The sequence below is a fragment of the Tinamus guttatus genome, unplaced genomic scaffold, assembly GCF_059628265.1.
Source record: "Tinamus guttatus ecotype Peru unplaced genomic scaffold, ASM5962826v1 Tinamus_guttatus_pri_ptg000141l, whole genome shotgun sequence".
NCBI classification, from domain to species: Eukaryota; Metazoa; Chordata; class Aves; order Tinamiformes; family Tinamidae; genus Tinamus; species Tinamus guttatus.
In genome coordinates, this window is record NW_028288675.1 from 1213521 (window position 1) to 1237084 (window position 23564).

Below are 23564 nucleotides of genomic sequence, written 5' to 3' on the forward strand. Positions count from 1 at the left end.
GTTCCTAGTCATAAGGCACACAACTCCTCCATCTCATTTTCTTCTGTTACCCTCAGGTCCCTCAACAAGATGCATCAGGAGTATCTTGAGATTTCCTTTCCTAAAGTGGTAACAGCTAGAAAAGGGAGAAGAGGCTTATATGTGTGGAAGCATGCTTATTCTGCATGTGACATCTGTTTTATTGGTGTGTTGTACATAGCAGACACACCAGTACGTGAGGAATTTTCTGACTTGCATCTTTTCCCCATGATTACGGTTTTATCAGTGGAAAACTCCCAGACAGTTCTTCTCCAGGGTCAGACAAGTCGTGAACATTTAGTTTCTAATTATAGTGATGAAAAATGTCTAGTTTTTTTACTTGCTGTTTTTTTTTCTCTTTTTCTTTTTTTCTCTTTGATAATCCACACCTCAAGTTCCATTATATGCTTGGACCATAAAGTATTTCGTTTGACATGTGTATGTATTAGTCAGACTTTATTTATACAGGACATGGTTTAACCATTGAATAGCAATTCATTGCAAAGTATAAATGATAGTTCAGTCCTGTAGTGACTGGGGTAGTGAAGAGCTAGTAGGTAAGAGAGTAACGATTGTAAAGTAGTTGTTTTGTATGGAGATCTTGCAGATGTTTCCACATTGAATTTCCCACTATATAAAATGTAGACAGAACAACAAGTTTCCACAACAGAGAATATGAACAGAAGTATTTGTGTGATACTCCTTTTCTTAAGAAAAAGCTATTTAGTGGAGATCAATGTCGCGGATGGAAACAGTTCCCGGGACTCCTCAGTATGTTTTTTCACAATAAACCTCATAGCTCCTGATTAGCCACTCTGATTAGTTAGGGGTATTTAAAAAAAATTAATTTGTGTAATCAATAGTATTTAAAGGGTCTGTAGCTTTTATTTGAAAGAGAATATATCTGCTTTGAATGACACAAAATTTTATATTGCTTCATATTTTTACATGTTTCTTGCTGTTTTATAATAGGCAGCTGCCAGTGGAGACTGTCTGTATTAAGAGTTCAACTTTGCCAATAACACAAACATGCCCAGGATTGCTGTGTGCTGCTGAGGTCATGATGTATCTACGTCCTGGCTACTAATTGTTTTTGCCATTCTAAACAGATGGCCAAATCCCAGGTAGCTTTGGGGAATGGTGCCCAATGGGTGCTAAGTTCTAAATTGCTTGGAGGAGTGGGGGGCAGCTTTGGCTTCCTTTACATTTTCACAAGGTGGATGATTTTGCCTCCCTTAATGTTTCTGTTCACTATTAAAGCCCCAGTATAGATACTGCTTATGTTTTAGAAAACATTATTTTGTGTGTTTTGTCTCTGGTACCTTCCAGTATGTCAAGGCCTCTTACCATGAAAAGATACTGTGGAAGTGTGCAAGTCCCCAGTGAGCCCAAGCGAGTGAGCTATATATGAAGAACATTACTTTGGAGATCCCTGCACTGGTCTTTGGTGCTGGCAGGTGCTGGAGGCAGACTGAGCTATTCTACAGCTGCACTCAGTAAATCCACTTGCCATCGTCTTTTATGGATCTCCTCATTCTTTTAGTGTTTGTAATGATGACATGATCATACCTTGCTTTGAATAAATAGCCAGGTCTGGTGTTTTACAAATGCTTGGTGACACTCTGAGGCAGCAGAATGCTTCAGTAAAAAATGCTGTATTCAGCTGAAAGTGCAGAAAGAATTCAGATAGGCAGAATGTAACTCAAGTTGTTATTCAGCCAAGACACTGAGGTCAATAATTACACTTCTTAATGGCACCATGGGACCTTATGCAGCCAGAAGTGGTCAAGACCTCGGTTGCTTTTTTTTTTTTTTTTTTCTGCTGAAAGCTGACAACTTCAGCGAGCACAACAATCTTGTATGATCGTGCTGCAGCTTTGGGGCAGAACTGAGTGAGGAGAAGAAGCACTTACTGAAGCGCCAGTAACCAGTCCGCATCCCTGCAGCTTCCGCCTGGAGATTAACCTGTGTGGCCAGGCCTTGCAGGTGAAGTCTGTCACAGTCACACATCCAGGCGATAAGGTTTCCAGCAGTGAAACAGATCAAAAAACCAAGGAATCGTTTTGAATACTGAGAGTGTCCTGGGACACACAAATAATGCCCATCTGCGGTTTATTTATTTATTTATTTGCATCAGATCTGCAAAGAATTCAATTTCCGCCTTGGGCATAAGCCCGCATTTTATATGATCATAGCAGTGGAATATATTAGTACAGTTTCAAGGTATTAACATACATAAAAACAAAGGCATACCAGTTCCGTTAAAAATTTAAACAGAAACAATGTAACCTTTGAGAGTATAGGTTTTCTATGAAAGATTACTTGGAAATTTTCAATTAGAAGGAAATGAAAATGTTCTTAAGAAGTATCTCCCTTCTAGAGACTTTTTCCTTGCTATAAATGAAAATTAAATGGGTCAAAACTGAAATATTTTAGTTTGGGAAGGCTGCCAGTGCTGAATGGAGTATTCAGACACCTCACATCCGTGTTTGCCTCTAGGGGAATCTATTCCTGTCTCCAGGAGAGACTATGGAACATCACAGGAAATATACTTCAACCAAAGAGCATTGTCTGTATAAGGAGATAGAGGCTTAGAGCACTCAGCTACAACTCCTAGGGCAATAGCAAGCATTTGTATTTTCAGATAGTTTTCCCCTTTTTTAAACTCCCTCTTTCCTTGCCTCGTTTTTCAGAGAAACTCAAAATCTAAGGTTGATTTTTTCTTTTTTATACTAGCATATTTAGCTACTGAATTTTTATCACAAACACTTAAATATTTATGCTAATTTTAATTTTGGTGCTGAAAGGCTGTAATGGATATCATGATGCAAGGATTTGGCTTCAGGAAATGGAAGACTTTTTAATGTTTCAGCTATGTCTGAAAATTTATCAGTCGGGCTCCAGAGCGAGCAAAGCTGACTAGAGTATTTCTTTTAATTATCTATTTCAGGATCTGTACAGCTGGCAGCAGATGTCTAGAATGTGTCTTGAAGTGAAGTGCTGTTCATTCAGGATGAGAACAGATCTTAGCTCTATCATACAAAATTGTGCACATACACATTCAGCAGATCCCTTTGCCTGAATTACCAAAAGGATAGGTAACAATGCAAAAATCATAAAAATGTCTTTATATTTATTTCAATTCAAATTGATTATATATTAGAGAATTTGAAAGAATTAACTGCATGTTTCTTATATCCCTCTGTGTTGGTGTAGACATCTTGTCTCTCCACTGGTTGATTAATTGTCCCCTTGCTTGAACTGTTTTTTTTTTTCTATATATAAGTTACTATACCCCTTTCTATTTTTAATATGATAGCATTACATTTGCTCAAGGCCTGTGAATTGATGTGGATTAAAAATCAAGCAGCAGTTCTAATGCATAATTGATCTACCAGTAGGACACGAAAACCTGATTCTAGTTCTCAGATAGGAAGGAAACGTCTTCTTTTTTTGTCCTACATTGGTAGTCTGAGCTCTTAAATCTATTTTAAATTAAAATGAATAGGCTGCTGGGAACTGAGGAATTATCCATGGTAATAAATTATTTAAGATATTAATTTGATGTTTGGGGTAAAATAATTTCTTTGCATACGTACGCAGATGCGCATGCGCGCGCACACACACACATTCTTTTTGATCAACTCTTTTTCATATTAGATGTGGCTCTGTTCATTGGCTCCTGTAAACAGCCTAGTAAATCTAGCAAATGTGCTGCAGTATGGGTCTGTATTTGTCTCGTGCCATGACCTCACACCTATTAGTACTCAATAGATACTTTTCCTTTTTGTGACGTGGTGTCCAGTTTCTCTCACAAATGCAACTATTTGGAAGTGTATGGACTGAAACGGGCCATGTCTAGTCATGCTAATTTTGGCTCTACTTTTGTAGTTTTGCTTCAGCTTGTCATACGGCTTTAATGGTAGAGGATTCAGCTGGCGAGAATGTATGCTTTCTTAATAGCTGAGAAATGAATCTTGACTGTTCATTTGAGAGGGGATAGAAACTTGTTTAAAGTTTAATATTTAATAATATCCTCACTAAGGGGAGTTCTGTATTTTCAGGGTGCTTTTAAAGTACATACAGCAGCCACAGCAGGGTGATTGCATCTGTAGCATGAATGACAAGTGGCTGGTGGTTGCAGGGTTGTGTGGCTAATGGCATGTATGGCACGGTAGAGCCTATGGTGCTAATGGATGGGAAGCGGGAGACAGCCTTCTGGGTTTCTCTCCTTTCCATTAAGGCCTTTCAGGCCTGCCATATGTCATTGTCCGCGCTCTGGGGACTTAATTCTCCTGGTGGTATCAGCCACGGACATTTGAGTGAAAGTACCATAAAAAGGTAGAAAATCTAACCCATATTGTAGGAGATATTTTTTCCTATGAGTATTTTTTTTAAAGGATTAAGTCAGAAAAATGGTAGGATAGGAATAGGAAGGAGTATTTTTGTGTACATTTTTAAGCCATATATGTTAAAGATATGTACACAGCTTTAGTGTATTGCATTAGACTTCAGATGCTGCAATTTGAACAATACTTTAAAAATAGAACAGTGTACATTTGACAAACTTTATAATTGCCATCATTTTAAGATGTTATTTATGGAGCAACAATATCTTTTAAAACAATTGCTATAGGTCGAAGAAAACTAACTTTGGGATATATAAACCCTTCTTTAAAGCTAAGAGTGTAGCAGTAAAAAGTTAAGTGGCAAAACGAAAAGTTGAACCTCTTCTCTAGATGTTTTGTTACTTAAATTAATCTCTGCGTTGCAGGTTTTCACCAGTCTGTGCGTATGTTTTGCTCTTTATGACACTTAGGGAAAGCTGGACCCGCAGATATGAACTGAGCCAGAACTGGTAGCGCGACCCCTTCCCTTGAGCTCAGAAACAAGCCTGTCGAATGCTCTGCAGAAAGCTTAGGGGTATCTGTATTCTGTAAATCCTGGATCAGCGAATGTGATCCATGAAGCTTCAGAGTTTTCAAGTAAGGTAAATCTTCAATAAGGCGAAGTAAGCTCTTTACATTTACTGCAGGCCCTTTGCTCAAAAGATGAGTAGTTTTCAAACAAGCAGCTTAGGATGCTGGGTAGGGTAAATATTAACATCTACCTGCAAATCAGTTCTTCATCTAGCTTTAGAAGTCTGTCATTGTATTTGTTACTTTAGCTTATGATGACCTCCAAAAATAATACAGCTTTGGGGAAGTGAAGAAATTCTGGAAATTACAAATCAGCTAAAAGGAGAGACAGTTTATTCTGAAGAGAACTTAGAAGGGCTCAAGAAGTTAATATATGAGTGGATTTCTCCTTGCAGGTATAAACTATGTATTTAAAGTATCCAAATATATTGAAAAAACCCCCAGCATTCACAGTGAACTTTCATCTTTGACTTTTTTTTTTTAAATAATTCTCTGTATTCTTATGAGAAAAATTGCAGCCCTTCCCGATCACGATTTTCTATATTAAAGCAGGGAGCTTACCTGAGGGCTAAGAGATCTGGATGACCTGTAGAAATGCTGGCTAATCAATTATGGAACAGTCAATGTTAGTTCATAAACATGAAGACTGGGTGAACTTTCTAATTTTCATCCATTACATCTTTCAGCTCTTTGTGAATCTGGCTGTATGACTCACAGGTAATGTGATACAAGGATTGCATATGTGTTGCTGCCATATGTAGCTTTATTGGTAGACTTTGTCTTTCCTACTATTTAAAAGTACCACCAGCAACTATAGGATTATTTTAAAAGCAAAATCAAATCATATTTTGAAAAATACACCCGTTCGTTAGTCATGTGAGTTTCACTGAAGTGAACCTACTTCAGTAAAGCTGGCATTTTTTTTTCATAAAGATGCCTACAAGTGGACCTTCACAACATGCATGTAGGAAAATTGCCAAACCATATCTATTTTTTTTTTCAATTTCCTATTTCAGCAGAGATTCTCTCTCTCTCTCTCTTTTTTTTTTTTTTTTTTTTTTTTTTTTTTTTTGTGGACTAAGCAGAAAATGGTCCAGAAATTTTAGGTGAAATTTTAACTTTGAGAATTTTCAAGATAGTTTGAAAGTGAAATGTGTGGACTTATATAACCTAGCTGATTTTATATTTTTCATCAATGACAGACCTGGTAAGAAATGCTAGAGTGCACTCGTTCATGATTTCAGAGTTTGTACTGCTGTTATTTTTTCTTGGTGATAGGAGAGTCACGTGGCTTACACTCTTAGCAGGTAGAGATCTGCATTTCTAATTTTGGTCTTCTTAACGCCTGAAAACCCTGTTCGTGAATTTTAGAGTTCTGAAAGTGTGATTTCAAAACAGATTCTAAAATCGCATTTGTGAACTAATGACACATACTGATTGCAGAATAAATATATTGGCTTTGCCCTACATGTGTATGATAAAACAAGGATTTATTTATTTGCCCGCTTGGTGTGATCTCTTTTTTTACTCTCCTGTTTTCTTTCTTATATACTAACAGAGAGATCCATACATATATGACTTTAGGAAGAGGTGTCTGATATCAGAATCCAGCAATAATGATTTACCCAATCCTCCAGAGTAATAATCAGTGTGACAGTTCTCCCTCAAACAATACTGAAATTCCCTGGGCTCCCAGGAGAATTTTACACATTTGTTCCACCAGTGCAGAAAAAGGGGGAAGCTGAGGTGAAGTTAAGTCATAAATCACTGTGAAGCCCTATCTTTTTCAAACATCTTTGTAAAGATCAAGTGTAGCTAGACAGTTGAGATCTCTTTTCTTAAAGCTGAAAGACTAAAATGAGCCTCTGTCTCTTACTATAAGACACCTGACCCTTTTTTTGTGAATTGAAAATAGTTTTGTATTGCTGGGAACTGACCTCTTGAAAATGTGTATGCTGCATAGTTCATGATACCTCTACTTTTAATAGAATATAAGACTTGTTAATGGATCTCAAGTCAGTTATTCATTTTCCCTGGTAATTTAAAGCTTAATTATGCTGCCTTCCAGATCTCAGTGGCTGTCCTCAGCTAATTTTTCGTAAATCACTATCCCTCCAATTTTACAGTTTGGTTCAAATCTCAGGACTCTAATTTGTGTAGAGTGGCAGATTAAAATGGGATGGCTAAAATGATTATTGCTCTTAGTGCGCACTGCAGTCATAGAGATTGATTTCCTCCTGTACAAGGAAACATATGGTTTGTTCATGAAATAAGTCTTGAATCACAATGGCTTTCATTTTCTTGTATTACGGTGGATTGAACCTGCTAAATTTGTAATCCAGTTTTAATGTATTCTGTCGGTAATTAAGAGTTCCATGTTCTGGGGAGCTTTGTTTAATAAAATTGTAGAAATTAATTTATATTTTCTCCATTTCGAGGGAAAAAGTGAATAGTCCAGTGGAAGAATTGTTATCTTTTTGCTCACTAGTTGATGTTTGGTGCTGCAGAGCAACATGATGTGACTCAAAAACTATTCTGAAAAGAAAACTTGCATTTTTGCCTCTATCCAATATCTATGTTCATCTTCAGGCCTGCTCTCCCCATTTCCTATACCAGGTGTACTTACATGTCATTATGGATAGTCAGTTCAGATGAAGAGTTCTGGTGAGCGTCAGCTGAAGCCAACACAGAATTATAAATCTATAGGTAACCTCTGATTCTTGAGGAAAATTGTTAGTTGGGATGATACACAGAAATTATATGGAAGCTGTAAGATTTACTGTTTGAAATTCAGGTTTGAAAACTTGAATTGTTCAAACCCTGTTTGAATTGAGGTTTGAAAAATCCATTCAGTCCAAAAGTTCATTGATTTGTAACTGAAAAACATGAGCCCTTCATGTAAGATCAACTTGCATTTCTCTTTCTATGGAATTTTTTGAGCGGAGCTGGAAAAGGGATAAACTGAATGTTTTCCCTTGCAAATCATGGTATTTGCTCTATATTCTTTACCATATTAGTCTTAATTTGATTACTGCTCTATTCTTTGCTTTTAAATTACTTACCTGGTTTCTACCTTCTTTCTACCGTTCTTCCTGATCTTAGCATTATCCTAAGGTTTTCCTTTCCTTCCTTTACCTTATGAAGTAAATATGAGATAGAATGTTTTGGCTGAACAACAACAACAAAGCCTAGCGCCCCCAAGCCAATTCTAGATTAACTGTTATTTAGTTATCACATTTGGAAGTGCTCACAGCACAAGGCAAGGGCTATATGATGATTACTTGCGCTCCTCTTTGTAAGGGTGTCAGTGTTTCCTACCTTATGGAAAACATCAGAACAGTAATCCTCTTGTGAAAGAGTCTTAGCAGAGTCCAAGGACTGCTGGAGAATCAGGATAGTCTTTCTGGCTAAGGAAAGTCTAAGCAGAGGCACAGGGGCGGTACAAGGTAACATGATGATATGGCATTTTACCTCCTTCTATACAGTTCTTGGCCAAGACTTTGGTCCTCAGAAGTTTGAGAATGTCATTTCTTATGACCACTGATTCCTCCCATATTTTTATTCCACCATCATGAAAGTATTGTTACTATATTTATACACAGCAGTTGCTAGTATAGTGTTCTTTCATGTATCTCTAATCTTAATCTCATAAGACATTCACAAGATGCCTAGAAAATGGATGTTTGTTCCTCATGGCAATTTCCACAGGAGAAATCACCATCTGATAATTGCCTATCGTAAAGAATGACTTTCTTCATGGGAAAAAAAAATAGTATAGAAATACCTACTTCTACTGCCTTTCTTAATGTTTTTCTGGTTATGCCAATTTCAAAAAGTATCACACTTTTTTTTTTTTCCGTGTAACATTCCAGACTACTGAAATGTTACTTGGAATTTAATAAAATGAGACAATGAATGTAGTTAAAAACAAAATTCTTCTGGAAAATAGGATATTTTGTTTCCTCTTAACAAAAAGTTCTTTATTATTGCAGGTTTCAAAATAAAGAAATGAGCAAAGGAAAAAATATCTAAAGCCTCTGTCAAAACAAGCAAAAATTGCTAAAATAATTTCACACATTTTCCAATTAAAACTTTAAAAAGGCCACAAATCTTGAAGCTATTATGCAAAAATTAAAAAGAAATCCAAATTGAGTATTTTTTTGCACAATATATTTTCTCTATCAAACCCGTGTAATTAATAAAGTGAGAGTGATTGAACCTTTTGTTCAAATAGTGAGAGCACATTTTATATATATATAATATATCTTCATATAATCATGAAAAAACATGTGTTCAGATGACTTAATACTTACCTGCCTAATTAAGCTAACTCATATATATATATTATGAGGAGCTTATAGAAATGAAAGATAGAATATTATTTGGAATTAAAACAGATACTTCAATAAAAAGAGTAATATTCTCACTGGACGGATCTCTTGCTATTCTCATCTCAGTCAATTAAACATATTTATATATGAGCTGTAAGATAAAATGACTAATGGAAATTAAAGGAAGGACTGCCAAAAGTCAAACTGCTTCATTGGAATCTTTTTAACAAAATGACAACATACTGTTCTTGGTAATTAAATCTATTTTGTAGGAATGCCACTGAATGATGTTAATTTGCCTTAAGGTAGCGCTCTTTAAGTTGAGTGCAGTAATAGCAATATATTTGGGCACATTTTGTTTTTCTTAGAAACAGTTTAACATTGTTTAATAAAACTATAAAGTTCAATCAAGAAGACAGCAATGTCATACTTTTATAGTGGAAATCTGCTAAAGTTAGTGTAGTATATGGACATACCTGTATGTTTATGGCCAGGAGGAAATTTCATGGTTAATATCCTTTTCACTGAACACTGATTTTGATTCAACTTTGCAGATTTTGTAAGTATTCCAGGTATCAAGCAAAATTTCAGTAGCACTGAAACTTAAATAATAAAAGGTCTCTTTGCTGTTGCAGAAGTCTAGCAGTAACTGTCTATAGCAAGCTGGAAGTAAACTACCTCTTTTCTATCTTTACATAAGAAGTTGCTAAGCTTCCTGATCTTAAAGGACTTGGACAAAGGGACAAGAGAGGTCCTGAGGTGAAGTCTTGTTTTCACAGATGACCTGGAGCTCGACTTGCTTATAATATACTAATCTCCATCTGAAAATGAGTTAGGTTGTGTATCCCTCATGCAAGCTGGTTGACTGTTTGGTTAGCAGCTCTCTGCCAATTTCCAGACTAACAGTATTCATGAGAAACATTTTCTCATTTATTCCATGATCAGTCTTGCCCCTTGTTTTGAATGGGTCTTTCATCACCTGCCACTTAATTCTCCCTGATGTGTTTATATGTCACGTGTACCTACCAGTATTTGTATTGCTAAAGTGGACACTATGTATTCTTTTAGACTCACAGATAGACTTTTCAGTCTCTTTGTCATCCTGCCATACTGCTGGACTCAATTCCAGTCTGAGTTTCATGGAATCTTCCAGGAATTTTAGGATTTGGGAGCAAGTCTTAGGCAAGTCTTGTGGGCAGCATGGCTGTTGATTCCCCAGATCCATCCGATTTCCATCCAAAAAACTGAAATATTCCTTAGGTAACATGTTTATATTTCTCTACTAGCTCTAATCACAGCTTTTCTTTCTCTAGTTTTCTGTAGTTTCCTGTCCAACGTACCAAAAAATAATTTTAGTCACACTGCATCTTCCATCAGAAAAAATGTTCCAGTGCCTTTCTAGTAGAGCTTTCAAAACAGAAAATACTGTTTTGGTTCATCCTATTGATTGTTTTTCTCCCTAAAGTGTTGATTTTTTTGAATAGCTGGAGAAGATATGAATTTATTATCTTCAGGAATAACTTTTAAGTGACATTTAAGCTATTAATAATTTAATGTGCTGTCTTTGAGCTTATATTTTTGTTACCAAGGTATGTTTGTCACAGTTTTGACTCTGTAACCTCTTGTCTTTGGGAGATGCTAAGGCCTGAATTCATGACACCAGTCATGCAGACTTAAGTAACGCATCTGAGCACGTTCATTTGTTTATCCAGACAGTCTTTTGAAGGATGTCTCAGGACTGTCCTCAAAGTCACTTCACTGCTCACAGGGACAGCAAATATGAGCTCAGAGGATATGTGGCCCCACAAGCCTGAACACGGTAGCAGTACAATGTGTGCAGTTTGGAAGTACGTTAGTATGGGGCAAATGTGACCACACAGGCTATTTGCAGGTAGTATGCAATATGGTTTTGAGACCCAGAGGTGGCTGGGCTATGGGTGCATCTTTGGGCATGTAGAGGTTCCAGCTGTTTCTAAGACCTCACTTCTAAGAGCTATGCAAACAAAGTTGATTTTAATACTGATTTCAGCTTGGGGGATGCTATTAGATGCAGACTTAGCCCATCACACAGCACCCAAAGAATAGAGAATACTATGGGCCTTAAGAAACACTTTCTTTTTCACATTTGTTAAAGATGATAAAGGTCAGTCATGGTCATTTTTATTACTTTTACTAGGATAACAATTCTGACAACAGTAAGAATACTGGCACTGAATTTCATTGGGAAGTGGGACCACCTAACTCCAAGGTACTCTGAGACACCATGCAGCTGTTTTGCTGATATTGTACATATGGTGAGAGTATCTGCAGGCCTCAGCTGAGTATGGTAATGCTCCATCAAGCTTATTATTTTTTTGTCAAGTGCATTAGTTACTTCGTGGCTTGTCTCTATGTCATTTTCTGGCATGGGATTCTTTTTATATAGAATTCACATGATTCATGGGTTACATGCTTTTCTGATGAAGTGCAATATGTCTATAGAGGCGATTGTGACCGCCTCCAAGCCTATGACTTAATCTACATAAAAGCACAATGATTGGCATTTGGAAGAAATTCTTACGTGCTGTTTGTGTACGATGGCCAACTGTCTGATAAATCCCAGTGCAGAAGTCTGTTATGTTTGAGAAGAGCAAGACAACCTTCTGCTACCTGTTTTTCCAGCAGCTGTAGGTTGCTTATTCTGCCTCTTTATTTTCTCACCAGATGCTCAATGCTTTTAGAGGAGCTTTGAATCTGCAATTGGGAGCTTTTGATTTCTATACCCAGCACTGTTGATGCTTCTGGATCCACCCCATATCTTTCAGTGCTTCAATTATGGGGATTCCCAATTACAGCTTGTATTTTAGGAAATGCTTCTCTGTTAGCCAGTATTGAAAAGCCTTTTAAAATTGCTGAAATTCTGAGACAATCTGTCTTGTAATATCGCGTGGCATCTCCTATTTGAGGATTATCCCATTTATATTCATGACCCCCCATGTATATGGATTCCAAGATGTATAAGTAGCAAAAGTGCCCAACCAGTAATTTCTAAAGATATTTCTTTTGTCTGCAAAATATATCTTCATAAGTCTTTATAAACATCTTCAAAAAAGTACCAACACGTCATCCATTTTGAGCACATACAGGCACCTTTGGCTCTATGTTCTGAATCAGAGTATGTGCATGACTGTCTTAAATTTTTTGATCATTTCACTCACAAATTGGCCTCAATTTGTACGGTATATGATTTTTGAGCAATAAAGAACAAACATTTCATAACCCTGTGTCTTGTGAGTGTAATTCTGGGAGCATGTATCTTAATTTAAAAGCTTATAAAATCATGAAAAAGGCATTATCTAATATTAGGAATGGCTGGTTTACTTTGATGTTATTCATATTGCCTGCATTATAAAAAGTGACTCTCAAGAGGCTTAACACAGTTTACATTCCAACATTAATTCTGGAGATATCTGAGAAGACATCTAGATGAAATTAGCAAAAGATGTCTTCTGCAGCTCTAGGGTATGCTTTTTCTTTTCCCCCTCAGGATACCCAGCACACTGCACTGCACATGTTCACTGGAGCAGCAGCCTGAAAAAAATTAAATAAATACAACCTTCTTGGATGAATGGTATCTCCTGCAACTAAAGGTTAAGATGTCATTCAATGATTTATCCTTCCTAATGGATTTGTTGGATCCTTCTGACAGGGACATAATTTACTAGCTTTCAAACATCAAAGGTTGTGTTCTCAAAATGGTGTTTGGGGATTTATGATATTGAAGTAGGTGAATTACATGTCAAATTATCAACCATTCCGCTGGACATTTCGTCAGTGTTGCTGGTATCTAGGCATTTGGCAAAATGAGGCTTCAGAACACAGTCTTTCGATAGCATTGTTTTATTTCAAAGCTGCTGTTAATCAAATGTTTCTGGAGAAAATCTGTAATACAGACTGTTAATTACATTGACTGCTGTGCTGTGGCCTGCCAGATGTCAGGGGTGTCTGTTGCAGCTGTCACCCTTTCTGTAAAACATTGTTAAAGTATTGCTTTCTTGATTGAAATTGTTTCATCTGGTAATCCAACTAGGTGCTGCAATATGGAGACAGGCGATACTCCCTCAGTAAATGAGGTCAAAGGGAGAAGAAAAAAAGAAAATACTGCATTAGTATAAACATAGATTGAGACTTTGTAAATGAAGTGTACATATATCTGCAAGTGTGAGTGCTACCCGCAGCATGTGTATGCGTGCAAGAGAGTTAATATCCTTCTTTTGATTTTGCAGCTTTCAGTAATGACATACTGCTTCTGTATGGGTAAGACTGATGTGAGGACTGCCTAGATTGGGAATGTCTGTCATTATTTCAATGGTGCTTTTAAGTGCACTGCATTGTACTCACTCATAGAACTAAGAAAATTTCTTGGCACATGCACTTTGTGTCAGAGTATAATCCTATCTGGAAACATTTTATTTAAGATTTCTTTCCAATAGTTCCTGTCTTCTTGATTTGGGAGTTCTTGACTGTTGGTTGTAGCTTGTGTTTTTCCTTGGCTGTTTTTTCACCTTGTGCAGCATGTCCTTAAATCAGTTTGCTTCAAATAATCTAAGGGTCTAGACTATTGGATGCTTCCTTATAGCCTGCTGTCTCTTGAGGAGACGAAAATATGTCTATTGGCGCAGAATGCCACAAGTTAGCATTTGATTGCCTCTTTCTGAGCTTCTGATCACACTAATGGAGACCTAAAATGGTCTCTGTTGCACCCATGCAAGACGAGAAGGTGAAGCTGTGCCCTGCTCTGCCTCTGTATGCTGAGGCAAGGAGATGGGAGGATGGGATGCTCTGAGGAAATCTTGTTTTGATCTAAGTGACACGGTTGCCTAGCCTGGATGATCTGTGTTGAATCTTGAAAAACAGATATTGAATTATGACTCAAATGAAAATCAATCATTTAATAACTCTGTGTACCTAAATACCAAGAAGGTTCTGACATAACCCCTGAGAATGAAAGAGGGACATGTGTCAGGTTATATGTCTGTTTACATGTCTTGCTTCCTTGCCCAGTAGTATAAATCCAGGCAACATAAGAGATGGAAGCAGTTTATTGCATTATCAGAGCATATGATCGATCAGGCAGAGACGAAATACAGTCAAATTGGTGATAGCATTCCAGAGTGGCAGTATTCTTCAAACTACCAAACCATTTGACATTCAGAAAGTGCAGATCAGAGTCTTTCTTAGTGAGTTATCTTCCCCTTTTGCTTTTCGACAGAAAAAAAAAGGTCATTCTTTGTTGGAGATATTCTGGCTTTGAGCTTAAGCTCCCAGAAGACCCATGACTCTGCAAGCAGAATTACTATCATTGGTATTGCATGACAGTAATGTTTAGTGCATTCTCAGTTTTATGAAAGATTAATATTGGAGACATTTTGAATAGTAGCATAGATTTACGCTTGCTTTTTAAGATGGAAAAAAGGAGGGACATTTGTGGTGTTCTTTAGCAACAATGGGTTAAGTTATAGGAGGAGTAGTACTAAAAATGAATAAAATTCTGTAAAGCTGAGAAGGAGAAAAAAAATACCTTGCCTGGATGGATTATGTACAAACTGTAAACATTTAAAGCATATTTGGAGATTGGAAATGCCATGCCTTTATTAGAATACTACAGTTGTTTCAGTGCGCTTCATAACTGTTCTGTCCAGTGTATGTGACGTGTTGATACCTGGGCATGGAAAGTTGGAACTGTACTGAAAAGACACAGTTTTGAGGAATGTGGCTTATCCTTTGAATTTTATTATAAAAAACGAAGGCATTCTGTATAAAAATGATCTGATGCGTGTTCAACTTCACTTAAGAGACCATTCACATTGTATATGTTTGTTTTGCGACATATAGGACAGTTTTCCAGCTCGGTTTGGAGGAATACATTTCGTCAATCAGCCGTGGTATATCCATGCCCTCTACACAGTTATACGGCCCTTTTTAAAGGAGAAGACACGAAAAAGGGTATTGTTCTGTTTATTTTTCCATTATCAGTCATAGCCAGCGGATGTAACCTACTGTATATGTCAGCTTGTTATTGACACAATGTATTTAAATATATCTGCATTGCAAAAATTATCTTTACATGCTTTAGAAGAATACATAGCTTTATTCTTCAAGGACACAGTTAAGCAGTGTATGTAAATATATTTTTAATTGTAAACATATGCTTCCTCTGGGTTATATAAAAATTGTCAACATTAGAATTCCCATAAGAGTAGTAAAATATTAAAACTGTCTTTCTTTTAAGAACAAAGGTGGTGAGTGCCAAATTCTTTCCTAATGAGATTTCCTTGACATTAGTATGAACTGAAAGACACAGTTGGTATAGAGTAGTTTGAAAATACTATTTTGAATGAGAAGCCTATAGAAGGGTATTTGTGCACATGCATCTGTGCATAAGCACTAGCAGTTTCTGAGATGTTGCTTGATTTGCAACATTTACATCAATGCAATTAGATTAGAGTTTGGTGGTGAGAGCACACAGAATGATATTATTTCTGTAACAGGAAATTTGTCATCCAAGAAAGCCCAATCAGCATCACACACAAAGCCTAACTACAGAGAATACGACAGATTTGTTTTTTACAGGATCAGCTCGCTAAGCAGCTCTGTATTTTTTCTCTCTTCAAACAGTCTGCAAGGCCATAGAGATCCTTGGTGTTTAGCTGTTTTTACTGACAGATTATGCTTGAGAGACCTCTGGTACTTACAGATTTTGAACTATAGATCACAAAGCCTTTTATATAATATCTGTTATAAATATGCAAATGAAAACCCGTTTTGCAGGATTCAGTTGCACTCCACTGACTACAGCTTCAACAAAGAACATTTTAGTGCCAGATATGCTTGAAGCCTATTTAAGTGAAGTGCTGTGTATGCATAACTGGGGAGAAGAGTATGGTCTGTGGATATGCTGCAAGATTAAAAATAAGGGACAAGGCAGTTGAATATGGGTGCTTATCACTTAGACATCTACATTTTATTGAGACACCTGAACCAGGGGCTTATATTTTCATAAATTCTGACCTTCTACAGCTGTTTTTGTCAACACTGAATACCTATAAAAAGTAGGTCAGGTATTTAAAATTGTGTTTTGACTCTGAAATTTAATGTCAAAATGTGAAAAATGTGTCCAGCACATGTCATTTAAAATCAGTTTTGAAAGAAAAACCAAAGTATTTTTTGTAGAATAGTATCAGAATTATCTTCAAAATTTCATCAGTCTCACTATTAATATATTGTGTTTATGCTGAATTATTTTGCATTTTTAAAATTGGTCTAACAGATTGACAACCAATAACTATGTTCAGATAAAGTACTACTAGGCATTCCACTAGGCATAAAAGCATTACTAAAAAGAAAAACGATCCATTTGAAAGGCCCTATAAAACAGATTTTTTTTTGCCATTGATATCTGTTATTTCACACAAGAGTAAGCCCTTTCTAAGCCAGAGGGACAGTTACTGAGTTTGCATTTTCATTTTAAGCTTCCTTATCTTCACAGCTGATTGAAAAATCAGCTGAAATAAACACATATTTGGTCTTTTGTCTCTCTCCGCTTCGAATTTAACCCTCAGTAACTTAGTCCAGGGGTAGAGCTATCCAGAGAAGAAAAGTGCAGGGTAATCTGGGATTGAACTGGCCTCACTCCAGTAGCTTGGTGATATCTGTCTGTGCGTGGTGAGAGGCAGCTTATAGGTGCTGCAAGGCAGCATCCTCCCTTGCCTTACTGGCTGGTTCTTCATGAACAAATTAAAAGGGTTTGACTTGAGCCCTTGTATGTTACCGTTCGTCCTGTGGGCACTCTTTGGCAGGGTGTTATGTGCTGAGTGTTTTTATGTAGTTACTTACTTTATTTCATGATATTAGGAAAAAGAGCATAAAGGAAAGGCAGCTTCTCTGTATAATTTGCTGCTGATCTAGCTATCTCACATCAGTTTTCACTGCCTGTAGTGCTTTGGTCCTTGAAACATTTGGAGTTATTTATGTTTTAAGAATTTGTGTATTTGCAGGACTATGAACATAGGCTGACTGTACTCAATGCAGATGCAACGTCTGTCTTGGAAGACTAACTCTGTAAGCCCAACACGGACAGAATTTCATACCACATCATATCCCATGATAAAGATGACAAAATTTGGTCTTTGAAGGTTTGTGCAATACTGCTTTGTTTTTACCTCCATGTGTGTATGCAGATATTCTTGCATGGAAATAATCTCAACAGTCTGCATCAGCTAATCCATCCTGAGATCCTACCCTCAGAGTTTGGAGGCATGTTGCCCCCCTACGACATGGGGACTTGGGCAAGAACACTGCTGGACCACGAATACGATGATGACAGTGAATGCAATGCTGACTCATACAACACTCCTGCAAAAGATATAGATAAAGACCTTTCTCCCAAATCCATGAAAAGGTGAGTTGAAGTTACTCTGGCCTGCTAGTACTGCTGTGGATTCACTGTGAGGAGTTATTTCCGCAGCACCATACAGGTAGTGTGTGCGGTGTTGTGTTCAGAACAAGCTAGTGTCCTGTCTGAGCTTAGAGTAGGCATTAGAGAGCCAGTGCTGGCTGGAGTGAGCCTTGGGGCTGAGGAAAAAATGGCTGTAATTGTCCACACAGATAGTAGTGATGATTCTTATCTTTCCCCATCTCATAACTCGGTATTGGCTATCCATCAGCCTGTGGGGGCCAGGATATTTACAACAGCTGACCTTTCAGTCACAGTAGCTGCACACAGAATGAAAAAACTAATGAGGAAAGGCAGCACAAGAATCCGTGCAAATCATTGTACTGGGGGGTGATAAACATCTTCACAGTCTGATATTCTTGTCTTTGAGAAGCAGCAGTTTAATTGCTTGCTGCATTTTACCATTCGAAATCTAATAATGTATGGGGAGAAGTTACAATAACTGTGGAAGCGGCGAGGTGATTCACATGGGAGTGGTGAATTGGGTCTGACCTTGCCAGGGAGGTAGAAGAGAAAGGAGAAGTGTCATGAAGGGGGTGATGCAAAGGGTTGAACACACTGCAAAAGCTGGAGTTCAGCCCATAGCTGGGTAGATCTAGCAATGGATCCGAGTGGAAACACAGAGTAGAAAACCTTTGAATGAGGTAAGACTATGCTAACTTGAAATTCAATTTCAGCAGATGGCATCTGCTGCAGAAGGGGGAAGAGTCTTGGGACATAATGTGTGGAAAATGAGAAATAGGAAGAGACTGGTAATGAGAAGTCAAAAAAGGTCCTGAATCCATATGTCAAAGGTATAGTTAACAAGAGAAATGGAGAAAATAGCTCATTGAAGAATCTGGTCAAGGGGAGAAAATGAGCAATATATTTGTGTATGATTTGCACATAATACAAGAATTATGAGACAGTAGGGAAGTTGTCTTGGAGAAAAGAGCAGAATACGGTTGCAAAATCAAGTCTTGGGAGGAAAACAGCCTCATCCAAGGAGGCGATAAGAAAACATGAGAAAGCCAGTAACAAGACCCTTAGAGGAAGATTTTCCAGACTATCCTGGAGAAGTGCATTATTAATTTGAAAACCTTCTTCTTGGCTTGACTAGATTCCTTATTCTTTATCAAAGCAGAAAGCACTTATCTATTTTCTTCCCATTTAACTTATGGTTGAAAAATCTTTCTTGCAGAATTATACTTCAGTGTAAACTTCAAATTGTTCTTCAGTTTATTGCCTGATAGTCTTTCTCTCTGGGTTAGCTGGCACAGTAGGAGACACTGGAGAAGATAAACATATAATATTCAGTTGAATGTCTTCACATTTTCAGATAATGTATCTTCAGTGTATGCTGGAATCCTTCTTCCCAGCTGGTATATATAAAAAGGTACAGGTAGAAGGGAAAAGGAATAAGATGCTAAGGAGAAAGTGACATGACTTTGGAGTAATAAATACACAGAATGACTTAAAATTTCATTGATGCAAAGATATAAGTAGATAAATCCTATTCAATTTAAATTTGAATTTCAATTGAATGTGGCAATTGAAGGATTAATTTTCCCTAAGTTTAAAAGCACAGTCAATGTGGTAAAACAATTTCCTTTTTAATCTCTAAAAAATGTGGCAGTAGTACAACAGTAATAATAATATAATGAATTTGCTTAACTTCATAGACCATGTATCGTAGGAATCTAGCATGACTCCAACAATTATCCTGTTTAATTTGGCTTGCCATTGTAGAATTAGTTCCTTCCTCTGAAAGAGTATCCTTTTTATCCCAGAATCCTTCTAGGATTTTTTTTTTTATATCGTTTTTCATATTTGCCTCCATGTGGATCACTGAAATTCCTCATTTACACTCCAGACCTCCTGGAGCTTTTGTTGAGCAGGAGGAGTCCTCCTTGCAAGGAAGGCTGATGCTGGAGCTAAGGAGGAATTACTGCCACCTGTGACAAGGGCCTCGGAGGTCTGCGTGTTCTCAACAGGCAGCGCAGTTGTTCTTGATTGCTCTTTTAAAGGTCTGTGCCTGCGCTTTGATTCTCATCTCTAAATTGGGAATTAGTAGTGCAGCTCTGCCACACTGTGATTTGTGAGGATTTGTTCAGTAGTGTCTGTAAAGTTGATGGGGAGACGAAGGAGAAAGTGTTACAGATTTACACAAATGTTTTTTTCATTTTACACAGCTTAATCCATGAATTACTGCTGCACAAAATGCAATATGACAACAAATGTTGATTTAATACTGACTGAAAATAGTTTTCCATCTTCAGCAAGGCATTTGGGCTTCTGGGCTGAGACACCCTAGATCAGGATTTGTTCTGTTAAAATCTGCCTTAGAATCTGGGAGTTGGGAAGAATTTATGAGCAAAACTGTCATGTTTGCAACCTTTCTGGCTCCCATTCAGTTTATCAAATGAGAATCCTTGGACAGCTTGGCTGCTGAGATATACTCAGCCTAGGAGAAGGGATTTTGGTCTCCTGTTAGTATTTCCATTCAAGTGGGGATTCTTTGGAATTAGTCCACTCCCACAGCTTTTTTTTTTTTATCCTGATGAACTGGATTTTCCAATAGTACAGTTTTCACTAGCATATTTTCAGTCTGCTTTGCATTGTCACAACACACTGTGCACTTAAAATAATTCAGTGAGTTTGATTTGTGCCTGAGGAATTGACCAATATTCTATATGAGGCCTATTGCACATTATTATAGAATCATAGAATGCTTAGGGTTGGAAGGGACCTCTAGAGATCTTCTAGTCCAACCCCCCTGCACACGCAGGGACACCTAGAGCACGTGGCACAGGACTGCATCCAAGCGGGTTTTGAAGATCTCCAGAGAAGGAGACTCCACAACCTCTCTGGGCAGCCTGTTCCAGTGCTCTGTCACCCTCACTGTTAAGAAATTTTTCCTTAAGTTCCTATGGAATTTTTGATGTTTCAGTTTCCAGCCATTTCCTCTAGTCCTATCAGTGGCCACCACTGAAAAGAGACCATCCCCGTCCTCTGCACTCCCTCCCTTGAGGTATTTATATACACTGATTAGATCCCCTCTCAGCCTTCTCTTCTCCAGGCTGAACAGGCCCAGCTCCCTCAGCCTCTCCTCATAGGGCAGATGTTCCAGGCCCCTGATCATGCTTGTAGCCCTGCGCTGGACTCTCTCCAGCAGCTCCACATCCCTCTTGTATTGTGGAGCCCAGAACTGGACACAGTACTCCAGATGCGGCCTCACCAGGGCTGAGTAGAGGGGCAGGATCACCTCCCTCGACCTGCTGGAGACGCTCTTCTTAGTGCAGCCCAGGATCCCATTGGCCTTCTTGGCCACGAGGGCACACTGCTGCCTCATGGTCAACTTGTCGTCCACCATGACGCCCAGGTCTTTCTCCGCAGAGCTGCTCTCCACAAGCTCGGTCCCCAGCCTGTACTGGTGTCTGGGGTTATTCCTCCCCAGGTGCAGGACCTTGCACTTGGCCTTGTTGAATAGCATGAGGTTTTTCACTGCCCAGTTGTCCAGTCTGTCCAGGTCCCTCTGGATGGCAGTGCAGCCCTCTGGGGTATCGGCTACTCCTCCCAGTTTGGTATCATCAGCAAACTTGCTGAGGGAGCACTCTGTGCCTTCATCCAGGTCATTGATGAATAAATTGAACAGGACTGGACCAAGGACTGACCCCTGGGGGACCCCACTAGCCACAGGCCTCCAACTAGACTCTGCACTGCTGATCACCACTCTCTGGGCCCTGCCATCCAGCCAGTTCCTAATCCATCTCACTGTCCGCTCATCTATCCCACACTTCCGGAGCTTGCCCAGGAGTATGTTGTGAGGGACGGTGTCAAAAGCCTTGGTGAAGTCGAGATAGACGACATCCACCGCTCTCCCCTCGTCTATCCAGCCGGTCATTCCATCATAGAAGGCTATCAGGTTAGTCAGGCAAGATTTCCCCTTGGTGAATCCATGCTGACTACTCTTGAGCACCTTCTTGTCCTCCATGTGCCTGGAGACAACGGCCAGTATGAGCCGTTCCATCACTTTTCCGGGGACGGAGGTGAGGCTGACTGGCCTGTAGTTGCCTGGGTCCTCCTTCTTGCCTTTTTTGAAGACTGGCGTGACATTGGCCTTCTTCCAGTCTTCCGGCACCTCCCCCGTTCTCCAGGATCTTTCAAAGATGATGGAGAGCGGCTTAGCTATGGCATCTGCCAGCTCCCGCAGCACTCTGGGGTGCATCCCATCAGGGCCCATGGATTTGTGGGTATCGAGGTTCCTTAGGTGCTCTCTGACCCAATCTTCCTCTACCCAGGGCAAGTCTTCCTCTCCACCAGCTTCTTCTCTTGTCTCTAGGGCCTGGGGCTCTAAAGGGCTGCCCTTGGTAAACACCGAAGCAAAGAAGGCATTGAGCAACTCTGCTTTTTCTGTGTTATTTGTAACCAAGGTGCCCATCCCGTCCTCCAGCGGACCCAAGTTAAAAAAAAGTTAGTTAAAAAAAAAATGTCGCAAGAGAATTGATCAGATTTTTAAAGCTAATATTCTTGATGTTGCCATTAAGAAAGAGGACTAAATGTTATTAGAAAATATCTTGGATTTAAAGCTTTCACCTGAGGTTCAATTCAGATTTTTTCCTTCTTCATGTTTCTGAAAGGTATTTCCTTTTGTTTGTTTGTTTTTGAAATAGGCCAGATTGGCTCCTGCTATGAGTCTTCTTGGTTTCAGTGGATGGTGGCAGTTTGTAAAAGGAGAATTGTCTGTGTATGTTTATCTTAAGAGAGAGGTCAGAACTGATAAAGCTTTTTCTCTATGCTGTAGCCCTGCAAAACACCAGTGGTAGTACTGACCATGGGCTTCCTTTCACTCAAAATAGATTGCAGAGAGAAACACATGCTTCTAGCTATCCCAAATCCTCTTTACAGAAAGGGAGGAAAATAAACATTTCTAGCATAATTTGTTTCACTCTAAAAGAGGTTGCATGTAGTGTACAACAAGGGTTACATGTACTGTACCCTAAAAATGTCTGTTTTTTGACAAGTTAAGGCATAGGTGAGGTGAGTCCCATTCTTAAGGCTTCAAACTGGGTTTTTGATGGAGTGTTTTGATTTTGATGAAAGCTGTGTCTGAAGAGGTTCCTCTTTCTCACTCACATGGCTGTTGCAGGGTGTTATAGTACCACTGTTATAATTCTGTACTGAATCAGAGAATCTTAAAAATTTAAGAATCCTCAATGAGTTTGCCCTTGCCATCCACCTGCGCTCTGTGTAGTTAAGCTGATAAGTGCGTTTGACAGACATATCCTCTGCTTCAGAAAGCTCGCTGGCCGCGGCAGGGTTCTCCGGGCTTGGCTTAGCAGCACGTGCTGCTTCGTTTAAGTACTGCTCAGAAAAGGAGCAACTTGGCCTTCCAGCTAAGACATCACTAATTGCAACATGCCATTAACCAGCTGCGTTGCTGAAGTGTGCCTTGTTCACCAGCCCACTGCCATCTAACCCTGTATAGCCAAGAGGGTTAATGCTTAGGACACTGCAAAAGACAGCTTAGTTTGCCCGCTGTTGTGTACTAAGGTTGCACTCTGCTTCATCATTTCATTGCAAAAAGCAAAGGAGGCTGCACCCTGCTTCACCATTTCTTCATAAAAAGCAAAGGGAATCCCTGTATTCCTCCTTTCGCCTCTAGCCGCGAGCTAGCACAGAGCCCGTTAAAGCCAGGTAATCATTTCATGAGGGTATTTTATAACCTTGTGCTGTGATCAGATGCTCAGGGTACCTGTACCATTATTTTTAAGCCCTGGCAGAAAGGAAGATAAAAGAAAGCTGAGGTTTACCCTCATTTGA

General features: G+C 38.7%; 1 protein-coding gene across 1 annotated transcript in view; it reads left to right on the forward strand.

The window, feature by feature from the left end:
* Window positions 1–23564, forward strand: part of CLVS2 (clavesin 2) — a 49531-nt gene that overhangs the window by 25072 nt on the left and 895 nt on the right. The window contains exons 3-4 of the mRNA XM_010226419.2: window positions 15143–15253; window positions 17488–17708. Coding sequence (XP_010224721.1) covers window positions 15143–15253; window positions 17488–17708 — 332 coding nt within the window. The remainder of the gene's footprint in view (window positions 1–15142; window positions 15254–17487; window positions 17709–23564) is intronic.